We start from the raw sequence: 20,290 nt of genomic DNA, 5'->3' as shown, positions 1-20,290 counted from the left end.
GTGTTTTGAATGGAACTCAGTCATCTAAGGCACCTTGGGAAAATTATTTCAACTCCCCTTTCAGAAAAGAGATGCTAACCCAGGCCAACCAGAGAAGCCCAGGAAGAGTGGCTCAATCTTTAAGAAGTCCAAGTCACTGGGAGTGACCTGTGGAAAGTTTTCTAAGTCTCCCTCCAAAGGTCAAGACCAACTGGCTGGACAAAGAAATAGAGACACATGTAAGCATATGCATATACTTTGATTTTTAGAGATGTACAGAAAGCAATTAGATTATAGGTTTGGGGTCCTGAGAAAAACGTGAACTACTTACACAGATTTGAGAGTGATAAATGTACAGACGACAGGTGAAACTGGAGTAGAAAAGACTGCTCAAGAATAGAGTAAAAATTCCCTTTCATAGAAGCATCTAATACTATGATTTTCTCCTTCTTGTAAGATTTGTGTAATCATGTGCAGTCTATGTTTTCGGTAGTTGCTATGGTGTCTGAATGGTCTGCCCAAAATTTATATGTTGAAATCTATTAAGTTGAAATTTATTAATCTATTAAATCTATTAATCTATCCAGTGATGATGGTATTAGGAAGTTGGGCCTTTGAGAGGTAATCAGGTCATAAGGACAAAGCCGTTATGAATGGGATTAGTACCCTTATAAAAGAGACCCTAATGAACTCCCTTGCCCCTTTCACCATGTGAGGACACCCTCACCCAACCCCATGCTGGCACCCTCATTTTGAATTTCAGCCTCCAGAATTGTGAGAAATAAATTCTGTTGTTTATAAGCTACCCAGTCTATAGTATTTTGTAACAACAGCCCAAATGGACTGACAGTGGTATATCAACTATTACTACAGTAAAACAATGTAATAAATCACATGAAACCCTACCAGATCCCTAAAAGAAAACATAAAGAAGTCCATGTAACAGGTTTTGGAATAGTTAGATGCAATATTGAACAGAAACAGTTCAGGGGCACCTGGGTGGCTCAGTTGAGCTTCGGACTCTGGCTCAGGTCATGATCTCACAGTTCCTGGGTTCCAGCAACACATCAGGCTCTGTGCTGACAACTCAGAACCTGGAGCCTGCTTCAGATTCTGACTCCCTCTCTGCCCCTCCTCCCCCCTCAAAAATAAATAAAAACTTTTTTTTAAAATGAACAGAAACGGTTCACAGGTACAGTTTTAACTACTGAACTGTATTTCAGTAATTTAATTACTGAATTTTAAGTACTGAACAACAAAGACATACTCCATCTTTAATCAACAGGAATTATAAAGTCCTTTGGCAGCTCCCAATCACAAGCCAGTGAGAGCAGAAGGAGCAGCGCTCAGCCTGTCTGCCTCTGCCAGACAAGCCACTTTGCTGACACTTGCTGTAGTGAGGACCATGTAGTGTGTCCTATGTAGACAGAGGGAAACTGAGAGATCATTAGAGATCACCTCTAGAAGGAGAAACTGAAGCTTGGATAAGAATGGACAATTAACTGGTCACGGTACCTGAAAAGGTAGGTGCGAATGAGGACTAATGACTGTTCTCCAAACATCGTAAATTAAACCACCAACCAAGGTTAGCCAGAGATTATTATTAATCTGACTAACAGTAACGGTTATTTCTTTGAGGACGCTCCTAAATGTACTCAAGGTGAAACTGGAAAACGCACGCAAGAGCGTCCTACAAGAATCAGCAAGGACACAACCAGGCAGGAGCTAGAATTCGAACTCTCGCGACAGCGGCCGGAACCTCTCCGAGGAGCAAAGTGGTGGGAGCGTGAACTCTCGCGAGAGCAAGGAACAACCTCACGGAAGGGCGTCGTTGTGGAAGTTAGAGCAGTATGTTCCGGCCCGCGCCGTCTTGGAGCCAACTGGACCCACAGCAGGAGCGCGACGTTCGCGAGCTCATTCGCCATGTGGCTGGCCTTCAGGATGAGGCGGACCCCAACTTCCAGCTCGCCCTGCACTTTGCCTGGTCCAACTTCAGGTGTGGGGTGCGGCTCCGGGGCCGAGGCTGGGAACAGGAATGGGTCAAGGGGTATCCGGGCGCGCGGCCGTGTTTCCGACCGTCATGCGCGCTGCCTCCCAGGAGCTTGGTGCTCTAGTGTCCTTTGGATCCCTGTCGCGTGTGACAAACGCATAATGAAACAGTGGGTTTTGGGTTGTTAAGGGTCGGCCTTACCCTTAGAAGCGCACTTCTGGGGAAGGGGTTTGTGTCTCTCATGTTCCTTCTCCCACTCTCTGCGCTTAGCGCTGTGCACTGCGCAGCAAACATTTTTTGAATGAGTAGGTAAATGAAGTTTTAGAGCAAAATAATGGTCAAACCCTACTTAACACTGTATTCTTACTCCCTACCCCTTATTTACTCCCTACCCCTTATTGAGCCACTCCAGATCTCTCTTACCTTGGTCTTGTGTTTTTGTTTTTGTTTTTTTTTTCTCTTTTCAAAACGCACAGCATAGTACACTGGATAACTTGTATGTTGTTTACTGTTTGTCTCCTCCACCCCTCCTTCCAGCTAAAATGTAACTTCCATGAGGGTAGGGATAATGGTTTGTTTTGTTCATTTCTTATCCCAACACTTGGAATAGTTCCTGGCACATAGTACACTAAGCCACCATGTAATACAATTTCTAATACAGTGTCTCATGTAATTTCTCGAGATTTATGAAGTCAGAGCTCCTATTTTTATTTATGGAAGATGTAAATTAGACAGTACTGTTATGATCATTACCTATAATAGAATTATTACTAAAAGAATGTACATCCTATATGTAATAGGCAACATACATTTGCCTATTTAATTTCAATAGAAATGGTTTTTCAGTTTCTGTATTCTTGATCATCAACCTTAATCATACATACAGTGCCTACTTGGTTTATAATGAGAACAGACAATGAGTCTAAAAGCCTGCCAAGTTTCTGAAATAATGAGTTCAGTTCTTAAGTGTAACCTATAAATATAACAATGTCTGAATAGGTCATATAAGACAGAAATTTAAGTGCTGTACCCCCAAATAATTTCTCTATTAGTTAATATGTCAATGGCAGTAGGTAGCTGGACATCATTTTAGACTTCAGAGAGACATTAGAAGTTACTGTCTCACATTGAGAAACTAAGTGATAAAGGGATGTTCTGTATTCAGCCATTTACTGGAATAGAATTAGATATATATTTTTAGTGGTGTAAATTATTTCTTTTAAATACAGATTGTTGTCTTTGATACTAAAAATTAGAAAGTGAGTTGAATGAGCTATATGATGCTTTAATCCATGAGAAAAATGAACAATACATGTTTGCTTTTTTAAAATTTTGTTTATTTTTGAGAAAGAGAAAAAGAATGAGTGGGGGAGGGGCAGCGGGGGGATGGGGGGGGGTAACAGAGGATCTGAAGTGGCCTCTGGACTGACAGCAGAGAGCCCCATGCAGGGCTCAAACTCATGAACCATGAGATGGAAGTCAGATACTTGACTGACTGAGCCACCCAGGTGTCCCATGTTTGTTTGTTTGTTTCTTTCTTTTTTGAATTGTGGCCATGTTCTAAGGCCCTAGAAATTCAGAGATGAGTGAAATATAGCCTCTATCCTAAAGGAAGACAGGTCTACATATGATATAGAATTGGAGTTTTTAATCTGAGAGCCTGTAGAATTCAGGTGTTATGAACTTAGACAAGAAAAAATTACACTAACCTCTAACTAAAAACTGGCATTTCCTCAAATTACAAATAAAAGCAACAAGCAATAATAATTTACCTAGGACTGTGTCACAGGTAGAAATCACATAGTTCACATCATAAAGTTGTGGCAGATATTTTCAAATATTTTTTGCTGTTGCTTTACTGATAATTGTGGATCCATTGCTAGATCTTGTTATTTAATGCTTTAATAAATGTCTCATTATATCACAAACTTTAAAAGGTACTTCACAACCATATTTCAGTAGGCTTGGGTTTTTTTGTATTTCATCTCACTGGCACCTGGGTGGCTGAGTTGGTTAAGCATCCGACTTTGGCTCAGGCCATGATCTTGCAGTTTGTGAGTTCAAGCCCCGTGTCAGGCTCTGTGCTGACAGCTCAGGGCCTGGAGCCTGCTTCAAATTCTGTGTCTCCCCCCACTCCCCGCCCCTCCCCCTCTCGTGCGCGCGCGCTCTCTCTCTCTCTCTCTCTCTCTCTCTCATAAACAAACATTAAAAAAATTTTTTTAAACATTACTTTGAGAAGTAATGTTTCATAAATTCATAAAGCCTAAGCTTCACTGGGCTTCACTATGGCATAAAAAGATTAGGAACCCCTGCTATAGAATGTGCTATACTGACTTAGATACAAGGCATTATGGGAAGATGAAGGAATCAGAGGACAAAGGAGGCTAAGGATGACCTGTACTTGAGCAGTTTCTGAGATGCAGTGGCTGTTTGCCTGGGTGGTAGAGGTGATACAGGGAGAGAGGTGCACTCCTGGAAATATCTTGCCGAATATAGGGTGACTGTGGGGATATAGAGGGCTCTGAGACTGGTCTACTTAGCTATATGACAAGGTTCACCTAAGAATTGCATTTTCTCTTTTAGATTTCATCATTTCTTGGATGTTAACAGCCACAAAGTAGAAAAAACAATAGAAGGGTAAGTTAGTTTCGTATATATGTACATATTCAAAAATATATGCATTTTCTTATAAATCTTTCTATTAATGTAAGTTTATAACTGTCAGTTTACTTTTAAATATATTTTAGAATTTATGAAAAATTCATCATTCATTCTGATCTCAGCAAAGCTGCTAGTTGGAAGAGATTAACTGAGGAATTTCTAAATGCATCTCTTCTGAGCATAAAGGAAATAAAGGTATGCATTATATTGTGAGATCTCTTTTATATTTTACCATTTCTAATCGGTTATCATCAACTTGTTTCTGTTACTATTTAAACATTTATTTTACAATTATGATTGGAGCAGAGTCTTCTGGAAATTGACTTAAGCATTGTCATCAAACCCAGTGTGCCTCAGGCTTGTGATCCAGGAAAAAGCATGTTCTTGTGTAATTATCTTCTTAGCCCAACCTACTATGGAGATTGAGATCAGAGATTGGCACAAATAATAACACTGTCTGACTGTCTTAAAATTTTAAATGGCTTTTCAGCACTTGGTAATAATAACTACCTATGTAATGCCTACTAGATGCCAGGTGCTGTCCTCAGCACATTCACATTCAATTGTGGGTTCCTAAGATCACCCTTAGACTTGGTGATTCACTGTAAGGATTCACAAAACTTTAAAAACGCTGTTATCGGGGCGCCTGGGTGGCGCAGTCGGTTGAGCGTCCGACTTCAGCCAGGTCACGATCTCGCGGTCCGTGAGTTCGAGCCCCGCGTCAGGCTCTGGGCTGATGGCTCGGAGCCTGGAGCCTGTTTCCGATTCTGTGTCTCCCTCTCTCTCTGCCCCTCCCCCGTTCATGCTCTGTCTCTCTCTGTCCCAAAAATAAATAAAAAACGTTGAAAAAAAAAAATTAAAAAAAAAAAAAATAAATAAATAAATAAATAAATAAAAATAAAAACGCTGTTATCCTCACTGTTAACAGTTTATTACAGTAAGAGAATACAGATTTAAATTGAGCAAAGAAAAAAGATACATAGGATAAAGTCCAGAAGAGACCAAGAATAAGCTTCTAGGTATGCCTTCCCATAAGAGTTGTATGAGGATGCACTTAATTCTCCCAGTGATAATGTATGACAGCACATGCAAAGTGTTGCAAACGAAGGAAGCCCATCTGAGCCTCGGTGTCTAGCATTTTTGTTGGGGGTCAGTCACGTGGATGTGCAATGCACATGTGACTGACCTTAGTTCCTCAGTCTCCAGCCTCCCGCAGAGGTCAAACCAAGGACCTCAAGCATAAGAAAATACATTCACAGGGGCGCCCCGGGTGGCTCAGACAGTTGAGCATCCATCTTCGGCTCAGGTCATGATCTCACAGCTCATGAGTTCGAGCCCCACATCAGGCTCTGTGCTGACAGCTCAGACCCTGGAGCCTGCTTCAGATTCTGTGTCTCCCTCTCTTTCTGTCCCACTCATGCTCTCAGGAGCTAGTCAAGGGTGAGTTGTCCTGAGACCTTTGAGATATTCAGAGTTTGGGCAACTCAGGCTTCCTGAGTAAACCCTTTATTATGCACATACATTAACTCATCTTCACAATAATTTCTGTGAGATATTCTGTAATTGTTAGGTTTTACCTTTGTCTACACTGTGGGAAGTGGTAAGGAAGAGAGCTTTCTTCTTTGTAAGGAAGAGAGCTTTAAAAAATTTTTGAAACTATCGGAAACTAAGGAAAGGCTATAAAAGTATTTCTGGAAAAAAGAGCTGCAGTGCTCTGAATCCATGCCCTGAGAGTTAGGAACACTTGTGTGTAGGGAAATACAAATCAAAACCACAATGAGATACCACCTTACACCTGTCAGAATGGCTAACATTAACAACTCAGGCAACAACAGATGTTGGCAAGGATGCAGAGAAAGAGGATCTCTTTTGCGTTGTTGGTGGGAATGCAAGCTGGTGCAGCCACTCTGGAAAACAGTATGGAGGTTTCTCAAAAAACTAAACATAGAACTACCCTACAACACAGCAGTTGCACTACTAGGCATTTATCCATGGGATACAGGTGTGCTGTTTTGAAGGGACACATGCACCCCCATGTTTATAGCAGCACTATCAACAATAGCCAAAGTATGGAAAGAGCCCAAATGTCCATCAATGGATGAATGGATAAAGATGTGGTATATATATACAATGGAGTATTACTTGGCAATCAAAAAGAATGAAATCTTGCCATTTGCAACTATATGGATGGAATTGGAGGGTATTATGCTCATTGAAATTAGCCAGCCAGAGAAAGACAAAACTCATATGACTTCACTCATATGAGGACTTTAAGAGACAAAACAGATGAACATAAGGGAAGGGAAACAAAAATAATATAAAAACAGGGAGGGGGACAAAACAGAAAAGGCTCATAAGTATGGAGAACAAACTGAGGGTTACTGGAGGGGTTGTGGGGGGGGGGGGATGGGCTAAATGGGTAAGGGGCACTAAGGAATCTACTCCTGAAATCATTGTTGCGCTATATGCTAACTAATTTGGATGTAAATTTTAAAAAATAAAATTAAAAAAATATATATTTTTTAAATAATTGGCATAATTTTCCAAATGGATGTCAGTGAATTGTGTAAATCCTCTGAAAATAAAAAAGGAACAATTCCAAAAAACAAAAACAAAACAAAAAAAGGAACACTTGTGTGTATTGTGTGGAATACACTCATGTGTATTATTTCTGCAAGGACCATTTTGAAAGAGGAGGCGGCAAATCTTTGCTTGATTTATTTATACAACTTCCTGGGCAGACTATAGAATTTAATAATTTAGACCTTATGACAGCATAGTACTAATAAAAAAAAAATAATGGCAAGCATTGTTACAGCACTTACTGCATGCCAGGCCCTGTTAGTTCCATAAAGACCATGTTCACCAGGTACTATTACTATACTCATTTTGGCAAGACAAATGCCTTAATCTCAGTCTCATTTGAACCAGTGAAAACTTGTGTTGTACAGAATAATTAAATAAAACAGTGAGTGTCACTTCTGATTCCTGCTTTGACCTTTTCATTGTCATATCCTGTGATTTTTCTGTACATTCCTTGAGCACAGGGGGACCACATTCCCTTTGCTTTGCTGTGGCACGTCCTATGTCCTGTACTTGAACTGCCCTTCCCCTTCTCTCCTGCCTGAGAAATCTCATCCTTTAATATTAAATCCAAGTGTTGTCTCTATTGATACTATGTATTGCAGTATGTTATTACGTTCGTTATTGTTTCTTTCATATTTTCCCCTTTCACATGTGAGTTTTACAAGTTTAGGGTTCTGTATCTGATTTATTCTCAGTCACCTGGAACAGTGTAGACAATAAATATGTGTGGAAGAAAGAAATCTGTACAATCCTATCCTCTCCCTGTCTGTCCTCAACTCTTGTGCCACCTACATCCAGAATTGGTTGCTGTTTTCCCCCTTGCTGTGGCATCTTCCACACACCTGTTATAGTGTAGCAATGTTGTAGACTCTTGAGTCTGTAATTAAGAGTCTCTTATGGTTTGCCTCCGTTTCTGTTTTTATCTTATTTATGCTTCCCTTCCCCTATGCTCATCTGTTTTGTTTTTTAAATTCCACATATGAGTGAAATCATTTATCTGTCTTTCTCTGACTTATTTCACTTAGCATAATACCCTCTTCTAGTTCCATCCATGTTGTTGCAGTTGACAAGATTTCATTGTTTTTGATCGCTGAGTAATAATTCCATTGTATATATAAATACCACATCATCTGTATTATCTGTTGATGAATATTTGGGCTTTTTCCATAATTTGGCTATTGTAGATAGCAATGCTATAAACATTGGGGTGCATGTGCCCCTTTGAGTCAGCATTTTTGTATCCTTTTAATAAAACCTAGTAGTGCAATTGCTGGGCTGTAGGGAAGTTCTGTGTTTAATTGTCTGAGGCACTTCCATACTGTTTTCCAGAGTGGGTGCACCAGTTTGCCTTCCTACCAGCAGTGCAAAAGCGTTCCCCTTTCTCTACATCCTCACCAACATCTGTTGTGTGTGTTGTTAATTTTAGCCATTCTGACAGGTGTGAGGTTTTGATTTGTGATTTTTTTTTGATTTGTGGCTTTTCATTGTGGTTTTGATTTGTATTTCCCTATGATGAGTGATGCTAGGCATCTTTTCATGTGTCTGTTAGCCATCTGGATGTCTTCTTTGGAAGTGTTTATTCATGTCTTCTGCCCATTTCTTCACAGGATTGTTTTTTGGATACTGAGTTTGATAAGTTCTTTATAGATTTTGGATATTAACCCTTTATCCAGTATGCCATTTGCAAATATCTTCTCCCTTTCCGTCAGTTGCCTTTCAGCTTTGTTGATAGCTTCACTGTGCAGAAGCTTTTTATCTTCGTAAGATTCCAATAGTTCATTTTTGCTTGTTTCCCTTGCCTACAGAGACCTGTCTAGTAAGTTGCCATAGCTGAGGGCACAGAGTTTGCTGCCTGTTTTCTCCTGTAGGATTTTGATGGTTTCCTGTCTTACATTTAGGTCTTTAATCCATTTTGCATTTATTTTTTGTGTATCCCATTTATAAGTTACCCATTTACAATTGCACCAAAACCCATAAGATACCTAGGAATAAACCTAACCAAAGAGGTGAAAGATCTATATGAAACCTGTAGAACACTTCTGAAAGAAACTGAAGAAGACTCAAAGAAATGAAAAAACATTTAATGCCCATGTATTGGAAGAACACGTACTGTATTGTTAAAATGTCTATACTGCCCAACACCATTCAATGCAATTCCTGTCAAAACAATAGCAGCATTCTTCACAGAGCTAGAAAAACAATTCTAAAATTTGTATGGAACCACAAAAGACCCCAAATAGCCAAAGTAATGTTGAAAAAGAAAAAAGAGAGAGAAAAGGAAATGAAAAAAAATAAATAAGAAACTATTACCTTGATTCCAAAACAAAAAAAGAAGAAAGAAAAATATTAAGCCTGGCCCTGTTTCCACCAGAACTGCAGTTGTCATTTTGAAGCATTCAATTTTCAGTGTACTTGGTGCATCCTGGCTGTGCTGTTCTTCTAGAGGAGAGCCTGAGCCACTGCCTTGGTTCAGAGTTAGTCTTGCCTGAGTAAATAAGCAGTTGCCAGGCACAGGGGGGGCGAGGTTTGTTGTAGGTAGGGCCTGCCTCCACTGGAGGCTGCTGTGTTGCTCTCCGAAGTCATACTGTGTTGGTATGTGGGGAAAATGGCACTACCCCAATCCTTCATCGCTGGACAGATGATTGCACACCCCACACTGGTCAGGCAACCCTCACAGAACAGTGAGTGAGGGCAGTCAGCTTGCCCTGTACCACAACTCTCCTGCATCTTTTCTTTGGGAGTTCAAACTTATGCAGCTGGGATTCAAAACTTGAAGTCTTAAAGGACATGCAACCGTGCTGACCCATGCCCTCCTCTGGAGTAGTGCCCCTCTACTCTGTCTAAACTCTTTTGTCTCTGAAAAACAGTCCCAGGCCTGCACAGTGTGTGGAATCTATGGTGTAGCACCACTAAAAGCAGCAAAGGTTATTCTCTCTGGGTGCATCTCTGTCCCCTGCTGATTAAAGACCTTTTGCTGGCACCTGCAGGGTCTTTTGTCCTTGGGGAGGCAATATACCCTCTTACAAAAGTACTCTAGGAAGGAGAATGTTCTCTATCAGTATGCCCCTGAGATCCCTACACCACGCTATGCACTCCAGCACCAGTGTCCTTCTTCTCCCCAGTAGCTCATGCCACAGCTCCACTCTGGAGTAAGTTGCACACTTCCAAAACCTCAGAGTTTAAGCTCCAAACACCGTTTGCAAGAAAACCTGCTACACTCAGTACTTCTTATTCCCCGGCCCATGGTCCAGAGAGGCTTTTCTCCTGTGCAAATGAGTGCCACACTCTCTCATCCCCTCTCTTTTTCTTGCCCTTTTGTCTCTCCACAGAAAGGGTTCCCTCCCCTCCATGGCACCACTGTTTTTGTCTCACCCAGTTCACTTCTTGTACCTTGCACCTGCCTCGCTGTCTCCCTCCAACAATGGAGATCGTTTTGCCACTCCAGATTAATTTCCTAGGTGTTTCAGAAAGTGATCTGATCTCAGTACAGCTGTGTTTGAGGGACTAGGAAAGCCCAGGGTCAATCTACTTCTCCACCATTTTAATTTCCGAACTTCATACTTTTTTTTTTTTAGTTTTATCAGTATATAACAACATACCATAAAATCTATCTACTGTGGATATACATTTCACCAGTTTTAGTAAATGTGTAGTTGTGCAACTACAATCCAGTTTTAGAACATTTCCATTACCCCAAAAGTTTCCCTCAAGCCCATTTGCAGTCAGTGCCTGCTCCCACCCCAGCTCCAGACAGCTGCTAATCTGTTTGCTCTATTTATAAAATTGCCTTTCTTGGATATTTCATATAAATGAGTTCACAAGGTATATAATTTTTGTGTGCTTCTTTCATGATGTTTTGAAGTTTCATCCATGTTGTAGCATGTGTTCATCTTCTATTTTAATTGCTAAATAGTATTCATTGTATGGATAAGCCACATTTTACTTACGCACCAGTGGATGACATTTGGATTGTTGCGAGTTTTTGGTTAGTATGAATAGTTCACTATTGTGAACTTTCACTATATGAACATTCTTATATAGTTATATATTCTTATAACACTATGTGAACATTCTTATAGAAGCTGTGTGTGAACATAAGTCTTCACTCTTTTTGGACACATTTCTAGGAGTGGAATTGCTGGGTTATATGGTAAGCTTAGGTTTAACCAAATTATTTCCCAAAGTGGCTATATCATTTATATTCCCCCAAGCAATGTATAAGGGTTCCAGTTTCTCCACATTCTTGCCAACACTATTTTTTATCTATCTTTTATATATACATCATACAAAATATGTAGTAATACATTGTTATGGTTTTGATTTACATTTCCCTAATGACTAAAGGTTGAGCATTTTTATGTGCTTTTTAGCCATTTATATGTCTTCTGTAATGTCTGTTAAAGTTTTTTTCCGTTTTTAAATGATTGTCTTCTTACTGAGTCATCATTGTTTCTTTCTTACACAAGTTCTTCATCAGAAAAATGGTTTACAAATATTCTAGTTCCTAGCTTGTCTTGTCATTTTTTTTAATGGTGTTTTTTGAAGTTTAAAAAGGTTTTCATTTTAATGAAGTTCATTTTATCTATTTCTTTCTTTTATAACTTGTGCTTTTGGTGTCATGTCTAAGAACTCTTTGCCTCACCCAAAGCTAAAGGCTTTTCTCCTCTGTTTTCTTCTAGCAGTTTAAGCACTTGTATTTCGATTTATAATTCCTTATGAGTTAATTGTTGTATATATTGTGAGGAAAGGATCTAAGTTAAAGGTTTTTTTGTTTTTTGTTTTTTGTTTTTTTACCTTCAGATATTCAATTGTCCCTTCACCATTTGTTGAAAAGACTATTCTTTACCTATTGAATTGTCTTGGCAACTTTGTCAAAAACAAATTGAACATAAATGTAAGGATTTATTTCTAGACTCTGAATTGTTTCATTAATTTATATGCCTATCCTTACACAAATACCATAATGTGTTTATTACCGTAGCTTTATAGGAGTTTCAGAATCAGGTAATATAAGTACTACAACTTTTTTCTTTTTCAAAACTGTTTTGTATATTCTAGACCCTTTGAATTGCCATGCACATTTCAGGACCAGCTAAAGTTCTACAGAAAACCTTCTAGGATTTTGGCAGGGATTGCATTGAATCAGTAGATCATTTTGGGAAGTAGTGCCATCATTGGTTGAATTACATCCCCAGAAAAGATAGTCCAAGTTCTATCCAGGGAAAAATTCTTCCCTCAAGCATTCAGATTGAGCATGGCTTTGCTGACAGCTTTATTTTAGACTTCTAGCTCCCAGAACTGAGAGAAAATAAATTCTGTTTGTTGCAAGCCATGCAGTTTGTGGTATTTTGTTATGGCAACCTTTAGAAACTACTACATGGTCTTATCAATACTAAGTCTTCTAATCCATGAACATGAACTCTCCATTTATTCATATCATCTTTCATTTTTCTCAGCAGTTTTTTCCATGTACAAATCCTTCATTTCTTTTACATTTATTCTAAATATTTTCTTCTATTTGATGGTGTTATGAATGGAATTGTCTTCTTAATTTCATTTGCAGTTTGCTTATTGCTAGCATATTAAAATGTTAATTCACTTTTAAATTTTTTGTGTATTTAGACTTGCTAAACTCATTTATTCCAGTAATTGTCATCTGGATTCCTTAGTATTTTCTGTTAGGGTCATGTCGTCTCCAAAAACAGTTTAACTTCTTCCTTTCCAATGTGAAGTGTTTTTTGGCTTTTTGCACTAGCTGGAAGCTCCAATACAGTGATAAATAGAATGGATATCTTTGCCTTGTTCCCAGTCTTGGAGGAAAAGCTTCAGTTTTAACCCTTAATTATGATGTTAATTGTAGGTTTTTCACAGATACCCTTTATCATTTCAGAGATGTTCTTTTTTATTCTTAGTCTGTTGAGAGTTTTTATCATGATTAAGCTTTGGATATTGTCAAATTTCGTTCTGCACCTTTCAGATAATCTTATGTTTTTGGCTTTGTGTTATATTAACATGAGGTCTTAGCTCAGTCTGCCATAACAAAATGCCACAGACTGGGTGGCTTAAAAAAAACAAAAAAATTATTTTCTCATGGTTCTGGAGTCTGGGAGGACTAAGAATAAGGTGCTGACTGATTGATTTGCTGGTTATGACTCTCTTCCTGGCTCATAGATGGCCACCTTCTCCCTGTGTCCTCACATGGCAGAGAGAGCTCTCTGATATCTCTTCTTATCCCATTAGACCAGGTCTTCTTATGAACTAATTACCTCCCGAAAGCCCCATCTGCAACTATCATCACACCAGGGGTTAGAGTTTCGACATACGAATTTGAGGGGGACAAACTTTTAGTTCATAACATATGATGTGTTATATTAAATGATCTTTGGGTGTTAGTCTGATCTATTTGTGTGTGGTCTGAGAAGTACACTCATACTTAAGGCCTGGCTTATATTTTGTGTTAGTCGTCTCTCATCTCATTGCATGAATTCGTGCTCCATCAGCCAAGAATGTATAGGTGGTTTGGGTCCACTCCAGTCTCTGCTATGTACAGCACAACCTGTAGTCAACCCAAGACATGAAAAGCTTAACATGCCCCTTTGGCTGTCTTGCCTCAGGATTTCCCTAATAAACCCTCAACTGTTCTGCTGGTTGGCTACTCGCCCCACAGAGGCCTACAACCACTGACTCCCCACTTCACTTGCTACTGCATTTAGCACTTTAGCTGACAGCTCTTTGATTTCAGTTAGACTTTTCCATCAACAACAGCAAAGCTGCTGGTTTTCACTTCCTGTCTATCCTGGTTAAACTACAACTGTGATAGAACTAGAAGGAGTGAAATAGCAAATATGCCACAAACTCACATAGTTCTTCCCTGAGATCATTTTCATGGATTAATTCCTCTCAGCATTTGTATGCCCATAGTCCATTGAGAGCACTGAAATGGTTGTCTGGTAATTTTGTCTAGCTTTTAGTTACTTTTAGAGGAGAGGATTTGAAGACCATGTGCCTCCAATCATGCCAGAAGTGAATCTCTAACTTCACTATCTATTATAAATAGAGATATATAGTATTCATGGGAGTTACTCAGTAAATGGCAGTTTACCATCCTCCAGGCTCTTAATGATATTTGGCAAAAGAGAATTTGGAGTTAGTTATTGTTGGAAAAATAAGCAAAGACTTTGACCTACTTTTAAAACCCCGCTGGAACTATAAATTCTTAATTCTTCGTAGCTTTGAGTTTCAAAGAATGTGAAAGTAGAGTATATGTTATTCCTAAATTTGAGATTCAGGACCACCTCTGATATAATGTACAACACATTGGATTGCTTCTTTCATCATATATGTAAATGTGTTCATTGACTTTCTGCAGAGTAGCAGGGACCAGGCAGGGCTTCAGAAAACAGAGACTAGGGGCATGTGGTTGATGTGTAGATAGAGTTCCAGCTCTTTATCTTCATCTCTTATGTAAAGAGATGGCATAAAAGAACAAATTAACTTATATTTTTAAACTTCAGTAAAATTGGGGCACCTGGGTGGCTCAGTCGGTTAAACGTCTGACTTTGGCTTAGATCATGATCTCACGGTCCATGAATTCAAGCCCTGCATCGGACTCTGTGCTGACAGCTCAGAGCCTGGAGCCTGTTTCACATTCTGTGTCTTCCTGTCTCTCTGACCCTCCCCCATTCACGCTGTGTCTGTCTCTGTCCCAAAAATAAGTAAACGTTAAAAAAAAATTTTTTTTAAGTTAAGTAAAATAGTTCATATCTTCTAAATGTAAGTGCCAGAGTCCCCACTCTTAGCAGTCTTCTTTTTCTTTATTACAATTAGTAATTGTGGTCAAAGCATGGTATACAGCTGGTTGATAGGCTACATTTTGGCCATTAGTGCTAATTGCTAATTTATTGTTCAGTGATAAACTCAATTAATTGAGTTCTCTCAGGGGAAGTTCCTTTATAGATGTTACTCAGAAAATGAACAAGGAGTAGGGAAATGGCATCATTCAGGTCCTCTTCCCGTGACCAAGAGCTGCTTTTGTGCATCCTTACACCACAACAGGTCAATGCTCTGATCCTTTGCAAAGTAGGGAGATCCACAAGGGTTTGATGTGTACCATTTTACTGCATACACTTCTTTCCTCTGCCACTGGTAACTTTCACCTTATTCAGGTGCACAAAATAAAAAAAAAAATCTGATGTTAACAATTATTACTAAGTAACAGATTTATATAGTGAGAGGTATTTCTTTTTCAAGTATTTATATTTTAGACCACTTTTCTCTGTGGAATAAAAATTCTTTTCCTCGGTAAAGGAATTCAGGCATTTCCAGGCAGGTGAAAAATTACCAGAAAAAGGGCAGCTCTTTGCAGTCTTATTAGTGATGTATTGCCTAAGCATTCCTAGGAAAGTTCAGCAAATGTTTACTGTGTCCCTGGCATCATACTAGGTGGTAGGAACACAGAATAAACAAGACATGATCATCACTGCCCAGATAGTTTAAGTTATTTAATTATAATAAACACTCTGAAGACACATATAAGGTACTACAAATGGTCCCTGACTTACAAAAAAGCAATTGGCATTCAGTGGAGATTCATATTTTGAGGGGTACCTGGGTGGCTCAGTCGGTTAAGCATCCAACTCTTGGTTTCAGCTCTGGTCATGATCTTGCAGTTTGTGAGTTCAGGCCCCACATCAGGCTCTACGCTGACAGTGTGGAACCTGCTTGGAATTCTCTCTCTCTCTCTCTCTCTCTCTCTCTCTCTCTCTCTCTCTCCCCCCCTCCCTCTCTCCCTCTCTCCCTCTCTCCCTCTCTCTGCCCTTCCCTGCCTCTCTCTTCCTCTCTCTCTCTCTCTCTCTCAAAATAAATAAATAAACTTTAAAAAATTAAAAGATTCAGATTTTGAACTTTTTCTTTTCCCAGGTTAGTGATGTGCAGTAGGATACTGGTGATGCTGGGCAATGGCATTGAGCCACAGATCCCAGTCAGATAGGTGCTCATGAGGGTAAACAACCAGTATACTTACATACACTTACTTGTTGGGTTGTATCCATACAACCATTCTGGTTTTTGCCTTCAGTTCAGTATTCAATAAATTACATGAGATATTCAGCACTTTATTATGTTAAGTAGGCTTCACATCCAGCATGGAGCCCACTGCAGGGGCCTGAACTCACGACTCCGAAATCAAGACCTGAGCCAAGATCAAGAGTCAGACACCCAACCGACTGAGCCACCCAGGCACCCCAGCACTTTATTATTAAGTAGGCTTTGTGTAAAATGATTAAGTGTTCTGAGCATGTTTAAGATAGGGTAGGCATGGGGTGTGTAACTGGCTCAGTTAGTAGAGCATGGGATCTTGATCTTGGGGTCCTGAGTTCAAGCTTCATGTTGGGTGTAGAGATTACTTAAAAAAAAAGGGGGGGGGGTATAGCCAATCTATGGTGTTCAGTAGGTTAGGTGAATGTATTAAATACATTTTCAACTTACAGTCTTTTCAACTTAAAATGGCTTTATTTGGATGTAACCCCATTAAGTTGTGGAAGATTTATGTAGAATATACAATAGGAAAAGCTCACCTGGTCTTTAGACATCCGAGACTTACCTTCCTTGAGTTTAACCCATCTTTTCTCTCCTTTCCAGCACAGTTTATGACTTTTAACATATTTGGGGGTATTTTTATTTTTTGGTAACTTTTTAAATACTTTTTTAAAAATAATTCGTTTTAAAAAAAACTTAAAATTTGAAGAAAGTAAAGGAGATCCAGTATACCCCTTGCTCAGGTTCACTAATCAGTATCCTTTGATCTAGAATAGTTCCTCAGCCTTTCTTTATCTTGACCCTGACATTTTTGAAGAACACAGGCCAGTTATTTAGTAGCATTTCCCTCAGTTTAGGTTTTTCTGACAATTCCTCATTAGCATTCAGGTAATGCATTTTTGACAGATTCTTTATATGTACACATTTGAACTATAAAAAAGATAAAGAGATTAGGATTTATTTAGATATAATTCATGTTTTCTCCAACTAGGAACAATATTGGGGACACAACTGACATGGGGTTAACTTTTCTTAAACTAGTTTTGAAAGCTCTTTACAACCTCAGTGATTTATATTCCTCATTTTTTGTTTTAAAGACAGATGTGCATTATTCAATACTGTCACTTCTTCTGTGTCTGTCTGATTCTCCTTCAAACAGCAATTATGTGGAAACACCAAGAGATAAAGAAGTGGGTATGTTACCAAATGCTTTAATATATAACAAAAGTAAAATTGGTTTTATTGTCAGACATTGAGATTTTATAAAAAGTTGTAAAAATCTATGAAACTAAAATATTCTCTTGCTTTGGATACAATTGCAATTGCAAATCCTCATTTAAAATATCCTCATTTTGAAAGTCCTCATTTTGACTTTGTCAGTTAAACTACTTTCAATTAGATAAAGAGAAAAATCACTTTTGAAGATGAAGTTAAAATTTAAAATGTATTAGAATATCAATTTATTGAGTATTTTGATATTTTTGAACTTTTGTTTTCTGAGTGTATTTTATTTGAGTTTTGTTAGACTTTTTTCCTATAGCTTTGGGAGTTTTTCCCCCACATATTTTTTATAAAACTAATGAGTTTCTTCTGTTACATTATAGAAAAGAAAGATGATTTTGACTGGGGAAAATACTTGATGGAAGGTGAAGAAATTGCCCTTGGTCCGAATGTAGACACACCAGTAAGTAGCAATAGTTTAGCTATTGTAAATACAAATACATGCCAAGTGATATATTATTTTTATGGTTCCTTCCACCCTAGAGCAACTTAACTAAAACAGGAATACTCTTCATTAAATTAGAGTAGTTTATTATCAAAGATTTATTAAGATTTTGCACTGAATTAATAGTACTAGAAAGTTGAATGGAATGAATGTAAGTATCCCTTAAGGAGCTGTGACTCTAGGGGCGCCTGGGTGGCTCAGTTGGTTGAGCGTCCGACTTCGGCTGAAGTCATTATCTCACAGTTCTTGGGTTTGAGCCCCGCATCAGTCTCTGTGCTGACTGCTTGCTCAGAGCCTGGAGCCTGCTTCAGATTCTGTGTCTCCTTCTCTCTCTGCCCCTCCCCTGCTGACACTTTGTCTCACTCTGTTTCTCAAAAATAAATAAATGTAATAAAAAAAAGAAGCTGTGACTCTTGGGGGGCTTTGCCACCAAAAATAATTCCATGCTATAATAGTAACTTTCAAGACATTTAGAAAAAAGTGTCATTTGGTTTAGTTTTGCTTTTCTTCTGAAATTTTCTTAATCTTATCATCTAGATAGCTCTAGTCACTACACACTCTAAGGGTAGGTATATTTCCCTTTTTAATCAGAACTGGTCTGAAGAAAGTGAAGACGAAGATGATCAACAGCCCTTAAGTAGAGAAGACTCTGGGATTCAAGTGGACAGGACACCATTAGAAGAACAAGATCAAAACAGAAAATTGGGGCCTCGTGTCAGCTGGAAAGGTACCATGTGTTCTCAGATGCTGGCATCATTTTCTCATACAAGAATTCTCTGGAAGGACAGGCAATCTTTGGGGATCAGTTCTGTGTGATTTAAGATATTGGTAAGCTCTGGCATCCTCATAAATGTTTTTAAACCATTAGTAGATCTTTCTTCTATAGTGTCTAAGAAGTGGCACTACAAAATTAATGTTGAAAAGGGATTTAGAGTGAAATTCTGTTCCTTTTTTATAGTTCTGAGAACTTTGATAGTCCTAAATGTTAGTTTGTTTTTTTATTAGAGAAGGGTTGACTTTGCTAGTTAGTAACTAAATAAAAGGAGAAAAGATCTATACAATTTAATTTTAAATTGGAATGTCTGCTTTTTGAGTTTTAGTGAGGAACTATGAATTGGTAGAATCTAGAAAGAAGTGGAAGCAACCTCAGAGTTGTATTACTTCTCTAGTTGTATTACCTCTCATTACTTCTCATTTTGTAGGTAAGGAAACAAAGTCCTGGTTACATTGTTTTTTTTGTGGTCATGTAACTGTGAAACTAACCCCTTCACTAACCATGAAGCTTGGGATATGTAACCAGACTCTGTTCACTGTACTTGAACCTTGCCACATGGACAAAGAAGTTAAAGCTGATTTGGCATCCTAATGATTTTCTGGCTTATTTTTTCTTTTTAACTTGTGTATTAGACCTTTATCAGAGCACATCATCATCCCTAGTCCATGGAGGAACTTTTAGTTTGGTTTATATCATCTCTTCTGCTATTTCTGATTCTCACTTCCCTTTCCCTTTTTCTGCTAGCCCAGTTGTAGGCACTATTCTAATGTATTTGATACCTGTGTTATCACATATGTTGGGTTCCTGTAAAACATATTCTGTTGATTGGTATATTCTGTTTTGAAATTATGTACTAGTATTATCCCATGTGCAAAGCTTTGTTCTATTCCTCTTTTCATTTATCTTTATTTTAAATCTGTCCATGTCACTCTTGAACCTCTCTTCTGTCACTCCTAACTGCTACATAGGTTTCTGCAGTTTGCAATACCACATTTCTATTATCACTTCCCTGTGGACTGTCTTGAGCTGCCTTTGCCCCCCCCACCTAGTGCCATGTGCATTATGGACCTGGCCCCCACAATCTCCTCCCTGCTTGATAAGATCCACCTCTCTGGTTTGGGGTACTTTTGTTTCCATTTGCATTTGACTGTTTGGGATAAGTACTTGTGGCTCCTCAGCTCCTTCAGTTTTTTGTTTGTTTGTTTTATCCATGTTAGTTAACATACACTGTGGTAATAATTTCAGGAGTAGAATTTAGTGTTCCATCAATTACATACAATAGCCAGTGTGCATCTCAAGTGCCCTTCCTAATGTGCATCACCCATTTAGCCCATCCCCCCCACCTGCTGCCCCTCCAGCAACCCTCAGTGTGTCCTTTGTATTTTAAGAGTGTCTTATGGTTTGTCTCCCTCTGTTTTTATCTTATTTTTGCTTAGCTTAATACACTCTGGTTCCATCCATGTTGTTGCAAATGGCAGATTTAATTCTTTTTGATTGCTGAGTAATTGTGTGTGCGCATGTGTGTACACACACACGT

The 20,290-nt window shown here is 38.7% G+C and overlaps 1 protein-coding gene across 7 annotated transcripts in view; it reads left to right on the top strand.

The window, feature by feature from the left end:
- The first annotated feature begins 1,616 nt into the window (after positions 1-1,616).
- Positions 1,617-20,290, top strand: part of TUBGCP5 (tubulin gamma complex associated protein 5) — a 65,883-nt gene continuing 47,209 nt past the window's right edge. For 2 of the 7 annotated variants that reach the window (XM_007098929.3, XM_007098928.3), the window contains exons 1-6: positions 1,617-1,975; positions 4,553-4,606; positions 4,717-4,825; positions 17,350-17,446; positions 17,857-17,936; positions 18,570-18,705. In XM_007098929.3, the coding sequence (XP_007098991.1) occupies positions 1,830-1,975; positions 4,553-4,606; positions 4,717-4,825; positions 17,350-17,446; positions 17,857-17,936; positions 18,570-18,705 (622 nt within the window). In that variant the 5' untranslated portion in view covers positions 1,617-1,829. The remainder of the gene's footprint in view (positions 1,976-4,552; positions 4,607-4,716; positions 4,826-17,349; positions 17,447-17,856; positions 17,937-18,569; positions 18,706-20,290) is intronic. The other 5 variants (XM_007098932.3, XM_007098930.3, XM_007098934.3 and 2 more) reach the window with 3 other exon arrangements.

The sequence above is a fragment of the Panthera tigris genome, chromosome B3, assembly GCF_018350195.1.
Source record: "Panthera tigris isolate Pti1 chromosome B3, P.tigris_Pti1_mat1.1, whole genome shotgun sequence".
Taxonomy (NCBI): Eukaryota; Metazoa; Chordata; class Mammalia; order Carnivora; family Felidae; genus Panthera; species Panthera tigris.
The sequence above is the reverse complement of the archived record's forward strand: the minus strand, read 5'-3'. Positions and strand labels throughout refer to the sequence as shown.